The sequence below is a fragment of the Lepidochelys kempii genome, chromosome 1 (genome assembly GCF_965140285.1).
Source record: "Lepidochelys kempii isolate rLepKem1 chromosome 1, rLepKem1.hap1, whole genome shotgun sequence".
NCBI lineage: Eukaryota > Metazoa > Chordata > Testudines > Cheloniidae > Lepidochelys > Lepidochelys kempii.
In genome coordinates, this window is record NC_136380.1 from 137129475 (window position 1) to 137140217 (window position 10743).

General features: G+C 42.3%; 1 protein-coding gene across 4 annotated transcripts in view; it reads left to right on the forward strand.

Annotated features, from left to right (window-relative positions):
* Positions 1-6655, forward strand: part of GLRA2 (glycine receptor alpha 2) — a 164095-nt gene extending 157440 nt beyond the window's left edge. For all 4 annotated transcript variants that reach the window (XM_073355350.2, XM_073355359.2, XM_073355379.1 and 1 more), the window contains one exon: positions 5225-6655. In XM_073355350.2, the coding sequence (XP_073211451.1) occupies positions 5225-5503 (279 nt within the window). In that variant the 3' untranslated portion in view covers positions 5504-6655. The remainder of the gene's footprint in view (positions 1-5224) is intronic.
* The last annotated feature ends 4088 nt before the right edge of the window (positions 6656-10743 follow it).

Here is a 10743-nt window from a genome sequence, read left to right on the forward strand (position 1 = left end):
TCTCTCTGGATGTTTGTGGTTTTAGTGTATAGTTTAAAGGAGAGGATCTATCAGTGGAGGAAAAAAGCATGTTCTTTTCCTTCTCCGCATGGCTAATCTTTAGCTGGAGGAATTATATGCATGTAATTGTTATGTTCGACCGAAGTAAGTGGCAGTGATATGGGAAACACTCAAAGATGGCAGGGGAATTCAGCTGGTTCCCCACATCCCCACAACATGGCATGGATTGTCCTCTTTTATCATTCCTTCTTGTGCTGTTGGTAGCTGCCAGGCTTCCTTCTTTGCTGGGGAAGACTGTTGCTTGCTCAATGCAACTACAGGGGGAGTATGGGTGCATAAGGTACTCACTTAATTTCCTGTATAGGCTATCTACATTGTGGGTCACAGCTCAGGTTGGGGAACCCTCTGTAGGGTTGCCACTCTCCTTTCCATGCATATGAGTGGGATGTAGGTAAGCATGCAGGGCATGGGTGAATCCTTAAATCCACCCTCCCTCACCCATTTCACAAGCCAGCAGGCATAAAAAGGGAAGTCATCACTGTCTATCAAAAGGCTGCTGCAGGTGACACTGCTTCCCCAGGGACCACACAGTGACTCCGAGATAGGCGCTGCCCCTTACTTAGGGGAGATTGTATTCTTACAATCTAGCCCTAAATACGGTCTCACTGAAAAGAGGGAAAATTGAAAGAATTGAAAACCAAAGCTGAAAAAATCAGGAAAAGATTCCTAACGGTGAGATCTGTTGGGCTGCCAGCCACACTAGAACTGTAACCAAGTCCTGGGAGTCAGCTAAGACACTACAATGCTACATCATTTTGTCCTCTTCACTGGATCAGGTGACCGGGACTGTCCAGGACAGAGAATAAGTCCCTCAAATTGATTCGAGCTGAAGCATAGACCATAGAGTAATTTCCCAAGGGAAGTCGTGGAAGCCACATTGCCTGAAACATTTAAACCTGGGCTGGGTGAAAGCACTTGGGAATTTACTGTCAAAGAATAATCCCAGTGCAGCAGACAACCTCAGGATCTCAATTGTTGGCTCTGGTGGAGGTGTTTCCCTTGGCGGACTGTAGCGGTGAGGGATACATGGTGGTGGTACCTGGAGGCTGTCATGCACCAGGTGCACAGAGTGAGCAGAATTAAAGCCCCTTTAAAAATGGGCAACCATTTTCCACTCACTGAGAGCAATTAGGCTGGTCAGAAATTCATTCCCCATAGAAATCAATGAGAAAGGCCGGCAGACTTGTGTCAGGGAAGTTTATCCTACGTATTTACAGTTTGGGAAGTTTTTAGGTTTTAGCAAATGTAGTTGTAAATTAAATTGTATTTGGTTGCCTTGTGGGCAGATAGGGTTCTGGAGTTTGTCACTGACCCACAGACCTCACCCAAACAGATCTGGTTTTACATTGGTCTAACTACACTGACTTCCCTGGAGTGAGTGCAGCTTTAAACTTAAACAGAGTGGAATCAAGCCCAAATCAGCTTTGCTCCCACCACACCACTTCCCTTGGGTCTCTGTGCGTCTCTGATCTCTGCCTCCCTGTCCTGGGTTCTTCAGGCATTTGCCTCTATTGCCCTGTGTGCTTCATCTCAGCTGGGATCTCTGGGTTGAAGGATTTTCCTGCATGTAAACTCACTTCTTTAATAAAACTCCCGTTCCCTTCTGTCACAATTTGGCAGCCCTGTTAATGATTGTCTCACATTTTAATTAAAATGCAGCACTAATTACATACATTTAAAATAACCACACTATAGTCTACTCAGACCTGCATAAGCCTAGGCAGGACAAGGAAAGTGAGGTTGTTATGCTATATCCATTTGGTGCAGAAAGGGAAATAACCCCCAAAGCGAAATAATGGGAATGAATGCTTCTGCTATGTATACCCAGAGGCAGACTAATGTGAGATTCCCGCTGATATGCTGACCAGACGACTGTGTGTACATCACAAATGGACTGGCAGAACTGTTATCCAACCTGGTTATGGAGTCATAAGAACAGCCATACTGGGTCAGACCAAAGATCCATCTAGCCCAGTATTCTGTCCTCCGACAGTGGCCAATCCAGGTGCCCCAGCAGGAATGAAGTCTCCAAACTTCATTGTCCTGAGAGACTTAACATCCAGACAGAGTCATTCACATACCGCAGAGGAGCCCAGATAGTTTGGTTCTCCAGGCAATCCACTGGATTTGATCAAGCTTGGTGTACATGTAGAGAGCACAGTAATTATGCCCTACACTATGGTGTTGCCTCCTACAGACAAGTGTCATATTTAATTTTCACAGCACAATTCTTCTGACAGTCTGGGAATGAACAGTTAAGGGACACAGCACTTCAATCTTGCTCATATTTCTTTTTCATTTATTATAACCCCATGCAAGTTACAGCTCTCCATACAAACTAAACTACACACACACCCTTTATCATTTCCATAAATGGACATAAAATTAAGAATATCTTACAGGGAGACCGTTACATTTCATTTCCATATCATGGAGCCTGTTTCTGAATGTTTCTTGGCCACAGTTCAGGATCTGGGCCCACAGCTGTTTCTTTGATTGAAAGTGAGTTACTCAAGTGTGGAATTTGGGAGTCTTCGTAGACCATTACCAGTGAAAATGGCTGCTTTTTTTCTGTCTGTGCCTGGCTAGGAGATTGGGACTGTTTCACTCAGCTGTGACCCTCCTCTCGATAACCCACATCTTTAATTCATCTAGACTGGCTAGTGGCAATGTGCTGTATTAGGCTAAGCTTGCATTCATTTAGCAGTTGAAGCAAGTTCACTTATTAAGTGGGCACGACACTGACACATTATCTTCTGCAGTGGATGTTTGTTGGCTTCTAGATGGAGTTTAACATAGATTTTTAATTTAGAAAGCCATAAATAGTGTGGGGCTTGACTATCTGAGGCCTTATCTACACACACACTTGAACTGATTTAATTAAATCTATTTAAAAACACACAACTGTAGTTAAACTGGTGCAAGTTTGTGGTTAGCTTAGACCTGAGAAACAGGCTTTCGGTTTCTGGGCTACAAGCACATTGAGGAGCTGGAGCTGAAAGGCACCTTAAATTTGGAATACACTCCCTCCCTTGGTCTGATATAGCCTGAGTCTGTTGATGTTCAAGGAACACAGCAAAGGCCATTCTGGAAAGAGCTAAAATGTGTGAGATGGAGGGAGCTGGGGGTGGGAGAATAGAAGAATGTGAAGTTGGGTTATGTTTCTTGCAGAAGGGCTTGGTTTGTTGGGAGCCGTTGCTATTTCTCTATTGTTTTGTTTTATTATAATGGATTGTATTTTGCATGTCATCGAGGCACCTAGAAACTAGTATTGTATATTTTCAGTAAGTAAAATAACTATACTTCCCCCACCCTGTGGGCTGTTGAGCAAGAATAATTTATCATGCAACAGAGAAAAACCAGTTTGTTACCTGTTGTAAGAACATCTTGCTGCTTGCATTTCTATGTGTATCTTTGGTATTTATAAAGGTTACTGAAAAAGTTCTTTTTAAAAACAAAATAATAAAGGTAATACTACCGTATTCCTACAGAATAGCATTTTCTATCTTTGATATACTGCACATATAACAACAACTTATTCTTTACAATTCATGAGGTAGGTATTTATTATACCCCTTTTGCAGATGGAAAAATTGAATACAGGGGCTAGAATCTGCATTCAGTTACACTGGTATAAATTGGAAGTGACTCCAGGTGTGTTATCTGGATTTACAGTAGCGTAAGATCAGAATCAGGCCTGGAGCATTGAAATGATTTGCCCAGCGACACACAACAAGGCAGTGGCTGAGTTGGGACTAGAACTCTGGAGTCTCCTAGTCCTGTGCTCAGTCCGATAGGCTATACTTCCTCCTAAAGCGCCCTCACAAATTACAGAATATATGTATATATTTAAAATAAATACATGTGATAACACAACTGCTGTCCTTTAATCACCTTCCACATCCTGCCTTTGTATTTTGTCTACAATGGCTAGTGACCCAGAAAGCACTGCAGGCAGTGGCTCTGCCTGCATTGTAGCAGGGTTTAGGACTGTCACTAACTAATGCAAGAGAAGCACCGTGCCCTGAACTCGTGTCTCAGCAGTCTCATCTTTAAGCACTTTACTTATTTATAATAATAGTAGGAGCAGAACTTCTACCTTTTTAGCTTTTCCCAGAAGGACTGAAAATGAACAAATCGCAACAAGAGAGCAAAACATTTCGCTTTCACGCTGCTGAAGATTTGAGATGAAAAGGACCCAAGCGATAACAAGCCTTGTGTTAATACAATTATACACCTACTGGTGATTATAGCATATGGCAGTCTTCACACCAAAGTACTTGGGTCTGAAAGGCACTATTTGTTGCCTTCACTTCTTTTATCCTCACTCAGTATAACTAGTTTCTTTTATCATGGCTTGTGATGCATTGTTGTTTGCTCACATCAGTATGTCAGCTCTAAGGTAAGCAAAGCAAGCTTGATGATGCAGGTGGTACAGATGGGTGACCCTCAACAGAAGGAGAGACAGTGGAGTTAAAAAGCTTCACACGAGCTGTAGCTCTGGCCCATTGTTTTTTGCAGACCCTTGCCCTGTATTGCCATCAGAAAGCTGTGGGTTAGAGACATGAGAGAGCACTCTGCACTCGTGAGCCTCAGGAAAGTTTATTTAAAATCAACAGTGAAATGTCTGTCAGTCAAAAAAAAGTGAAATAATAATAATAATAACAGTGAAATAAATAGCACAGCAAGTGAGTTCTCTACGCTCTTCCTGACTTTTCTTGTCCTCAGCCACATCAAATTTAGGAACTAGAGCAGCTTCTGGGCTTGCATTTCATCCCGAGTAGAACGCAAAAGAATGGAGTCACTTGTTTGGTGATTTTGAATCATTTGTGGAGGGCTGACAGTAATTGTAGCTCAAACATTGTTATTTTATCAGCTTGGCAAAACGGTCATGACAATTTACCAGCTCAGGCACGGAGTCTTCATCACCTAGTTATCAGGATGATGATAAAGGGCATGATATTTACTCACCTGTCAAAAAATATTATACAGCTTGAGGTGAGTGAACCAGTGGAATTTTGTAGGGCAGGGTTATATTAACTCGAACCACAAAGCTTGTCCGCTGGTTTGTTAAGGAACTTTGCAGTGCTCCTGGATGCTACAACCTTAATTGTATTCTACACAGACAATTGATTGCCTCTTATTTCTGTCCTTTATTCTCCAGGAAGATGACATCACCCGTGACAGTCGATTCAATTTCAGTGGTTATGGGATGGGTCACTGTCTCCAGGTCAAAGACGGCACCGCAGTCAAGGCCACTCCTCCAAACCCCCCTCTGGCGCCACCAAAAGATTCAGAGTCCATCAAAAAGAAGTTTGTTGACCGTGCAAAAAGGATTGATACAATATCCCGAGCTGCGTTCCCACTAGCCTTCCTCATTTTCAACATCTTTTACTGGATTACGTACAAAATTATACGGCACGAGGATATTCACAAGAAGTAGGCAACTCTCTGGGGTTGCTGGGACCTTGTAGCCAAAGCGATTTGCTTGTAAATAAACCATGAAATGTCTTTCTGTCATTTGGACTGAGGATTTTTTTTCACCCATGCTACTGAAGAGAATAAGACAAAAAAATGGAACAGAAGAAAAAGCATAGGAAAAAAGTGACTGACTACCAAAAAAAAATGCCGTGGGACCATGCAATACGGATCCCCTTACATACACTCAATATTGTTCTTCCAGATTCTGCATTGATCAGACATTCTTAAACAGGGCCAAATTTTTCTCAACAGTGTCACTAAGATATTGAAAAAAATAAAAACAACCGACCAACCTGAAACACCTATTATGGGACTGTAATGGCTACAGTACAGTGAGTTATAAGAGGACCAAACTTATTCAGGATAATGCTGCCTTTCTATTTGAAACAAGTCTACTGAGCTACATTCCATTAAAATGTCTGTAGTTAGCAGTTCACCACGAAGTCCTTTTGTGCGTTGTCACTGATTTCTACTAACAGGGAAAAATGATTTATACTTTAATATCCTTGTGGGTGTGCATTTTAATATTATCTTGCTTTATTAGAACTGTAATTTTGGGGTCAAACTTGTGTATTGTGCTATTTATTTGATAGCTGACACTCATAGAAACCAGTTAAACTGCCCATTTTATTTTTGTTCTAAGAGAGTGCACTTATTTCATTTCATTTCTGCTGTTTTTACATGCAGCTTGAGGTGCCAAACTGTATTTTACCTATTGTGCTACTCTGTACCACACTATTTATTAAGAACTTGTTTCCTGGCTGGTGTAGCTCAGTTTAGCATTGACTTTCTGTTTCTTTCTATTACTGCTCTCATTGTAGCTGCAACTGATAGCTCTGTAGGTAAACACAACTTGTTTACAGACCTCTAATTTATATCTTTACTCGAAGTGGCGATCATTTTAAATATCATTGACTAACCTAAGAATTTTAAAACTGTACTGTGATTTTCATAACCTGTTACCTTTTGGTGCCAGAGCTACATGGTTCAGATCCTTGCTACATGTTTTAAAGTAGGAAAAAAATAAAAAATTGAAATAAAAAAGGTATTTTTGCTTACACAGAAAAAGAAACTGTAAGATAAAACATAACAAGATCATTTAAAATTTTACACTTGCCGTAAAAGCATTTATTAAAAAAGTTATTTGTTCAATTTCAATAAAGCTAAGTGTGCTACTAATTTTTCTTTTCTTTTCAAGCTCCTTTTTCATTCGGGGTAGTGCTATTTGCAATAAAGGCCAGCTTCTCAGTCACGCCAGCAGCGGAAAAGGGACTTAAAGCAGCAGCTGGGGGAACTCTAGGAAGGCCTACTTTAGTCCTCCTGAGCTTCCTGCTCCCACCACAGCAGAGGAGGCACCCCAGGGCAGGCGAGGGGGTGAGGATGGATCTTAACACACTTCCAGCAATCCTGTTTGACTGAGCAGAGCCTTGAGAGCTTTTATCCATCAGCACAAGTTATATCAGCCCTGTAGTGCCTTTGGGGAGAAGAGTGCCACCCAAGGCAGACCTCTGTATTGCAGGGTACAATGGGAGGAAAAGGAGACCCTTCCCCCTGATAACCTGTAGCCTTAGGGGAAGGTACAATGAACTACAAACCAAAAGCCTCTTGGCTCTAATCTTCTCCAAACTGGTCTTAATATTTCTGTGCACTTCACAAGCTTCATCAACTAAGGCCTCACATACCCCTATCTTAGGGACTATCACTTGCCCACTTAACAGCTAAGATAACGGAGAGGTTGGATGTGGTTAGTGCAGTCAGACTGAGAATAGAAGCCAGCTCACTCACAGGACACAGCCAAGTCTCATCCATCCAGTTTGCCACACTGCCTGTCAGAGGAAATAGCCCAGATTATGTACTTGTGTAGCCAACAGTCACAATAAGGACCTTTGTCCCTCTCTAGTGGCTAGACTACATATAGAGGTTAGTGAGTCTGATTAGCCTGGAGGCTGTAGAAGCATTAATTTTTAAGTCAGATAGTAGCAGCTCATGCTCAGAGATTACAGGTTCGTTTTCTACAACCAACCCAAACAAGGATGTTGTTACACTTAGCTACTCTCTGTCTAACCACTAAACCATGTCTGTGTTCCCAGAGCCAGGAAGAGAACCCAGGAATCATGATTACCAACATTCTAATTCACAAATAGTTCTGTAACTCAGTGATAAACTGTATTGTCCGCCGCCACACACACACAAACACACACTCTGGACTTGCCCACCAGATACTCCTATGCTTGAAGTGGAAGAGGTCTCTAAAGGTTTAAATGTATCTAAAGGTTGTGGCTTCAAACATGACTGATGAATCATGGGGATAAAATATGTAAATGGACAGGAGGATGCTGGAATAATTGTCAAAATTACTTTTTAATTGCACAATTATATTTTGAGGTGAATGAGGATATTGTGTTTATTTCTTATATTTGTAGTGTTAATATTCCAGGAAATGGGAGTTAATGTCCTTTTAAGCACTAGGTGGGGGACACATTACAGGGATAGTTTAAGAACACTGAAGGTGAACCCCTGGCCCCACTGAATGTGAGTTTTACCATTTACTTGAATGGGGTCAGGATTTCATCCTGACAGCAGTGGACAGAAGATGTTGCCTGTCTGTGCAGAGAGTGGAAGATCCTGCCTATGCAAAAAGGTCAGAACTTTAACAAACTCATCTTTCCAGAAAATGCACTTCAGTCTCAAAGGTGTGACAGTGTTGAGGGGCATGGAAGTCTCAAAACATTACAAATGAGCTTCAGAGCCTGTTGGTGACCAGTATGCATCCAGTCCAGTTTAGTAGAGATTAAAAATTCCTCCCATCAAGTGGATGTTTGGTAGTCCCTATCTGAGATGAGTTTGGTGGGTCTCAGGTCCAGCTGCCGCAGCACAAACTCACCAACACACTTTGCACTAACTGGCTGTTAGTGGCTAAACAACTTCTTAGCAGATGTTCCCAAGATTGGGAGAACTCTGAGTGGGAAGCTTGCTTTGCTGTTGCCCTGCAGATAAACCCAGGGCTTCATTCATTACAGCAATACAAGCTCTAAATCTCTACAATTTTTTTAAAGATAAAGTTTATGGCTATAAGGAAATTAATTGCAGACACACAAATTAGCTCATTAAGTAATTTACATATCTGTCACATGGAGCAGCACAAAATGTGTCAGTTATGCTAGAAGTTGGGAGAGAAAGACAGCAGCCTGTTTTGTGTACTCCTGACCTCTCCCACACCAAGGAAAATAAAAACCTACGCTTTTACTTAAAAAGTTCCTGGTAACATAGAGTTGCCAGCAGCAAGACAAAAGATGAACCAGAAAAAATGGACCATACCGATTAAAAAAAAAAAAAACGTGTCAGAGGACTTACCAAACAAAGAAACAATGGTGGCTCAGCATCAGGAACTCTCTCACAGGAAATTGTGGTGCTCGGAAAAATGACATCTACAGTTAGCCCTGAGTTCTGGGGATATTAAAACCCTCTCAGAGGCTGCTTCTCAAATGAATGCTCATGTGGGTTTATCTGGGGGAACAAAACTAAAAAAATTACACAACCATGGGGCAGATGAATTAAATGCTGAAGCAGCTTCTTTTAAAGGCACGTATGGAGAAAATGGAAGAGAAATGAGTATTTTGAGAATAGATCTCAAAGGAATAACCTTCACATACTAGGACTGGCAGAAGGGGCGGGGGGCGGGGGAGAGTCAATGTCCTTGCTATAAAAACTGCTACCTGCCTTGTTAAAGTTGCGGGGCACTTTCCTCCAATTGAAATAGAGAATATCAAATTCAGATAAGGAAGTCAAGAAAAACCAAGCCCCATGATATTTAAGCTACTCACATTTAATGACAAAATTATGATAATGAATGCAGACTTCCCAACAGAGCTTAAAAAAAGGGAGTGGCATTCCACTGTCTGAAGAAAAGCCTCAAAGGAGCTGATATTACATAAATAAGGCTGCAAGTCTGTCACAGAAGTCATGGATTCTGTGACTTTCCAGGACCTCCGTGACTTCTGCAGCAGCTGGTGTGGCTGACCCGGGGGCTACTCGAGCAGCCCCTGGGCCAGCCGCACTGGCTGCTGCTGGGGCAGTCTCGGGCCACCGTGTGAGCCCCCCACTCCCAGAAGCAGTGGGGCTTCAGCTGATGTGCCCCACCCTAAGCAGCAGCGGGGGTCTTGGGCCTCCCCCAGCCCCAGAGCATCCACGGTGCCCCCGGGCCACCCTCTGCCCCAGATCACCAGTGGCACCCCAGGGCCACCACAGAGCATCCAAGATTTAGTCAGGGGAATATAGTACAAGTCATGGGCCATGAAATTTTGTTTACTGCCCATGACTTTTACTAAAAATATCCGTGACTAAAACGTAGCCTTCTACATAAGGTCTTAGGTATTTTGCTATTTCACACCACTGTATTTGAGTGACTCTGCTAAGTGCTTGAGGTGACCAGAAGAGGTTTAGCAAGTGCTTCACTAACAGAGACCAGGTGCTACAAAGAACAAGAGTATCGCTATTCAATTTAAATCTTGTTAATTGATTTGTAAAACAGACATTTTTTCTCCTCATAAAGCTATTCAGCTATTTCGATCTTATAGAAAAAGAAGGGGGTCTTTTAAAAGACTACATTAACTGGAAGAAAGTGGAAAAATGCACAAATAGTAATAAATTCAAGTTTTCTTCCCCCTCCAACCCCCTTTTCTTTTTCTTTCTTCCATTTTGTTCATTCTGTAAGACAACCTCTGAGGATATTGAGTTATACTGTACAAATAACAGGTTTCAGAGTAACAGCCGTGTTAGTCTGTATTCGCAAAAAGAAAAGGAGGACTTGTGGCACCTTAGAGACTAACCAATTTATTTGAGCATGAGCTTTCGTGAGCTACAGCTCACTTCATCGGATGCATACCGTGGAAACTGCAGCAGACATTATATACACACAGAGATCATGAAACAATACCTCCTCTCACCCCACTGTCCTGCTGGTAATAGCTTATCTAAAGTGATCATCAAGTTGGGCCATTTCCAGCACAAATCCAGGTTTTCTCACCCTCCACCTCCCCCCCCCCCCACAAACTCACTCTCCTGCTGGTAATAGCTCATCCAAAGTGACAACTCTCTTCACAATGTGCATGGTAATCAAGGTGGGCCATGTCCAGCACAAATCCAGGCTTTCTCACCCCCCCCCCTTTTTTCCCGGGGACACACACACAAACTCACTCTCCT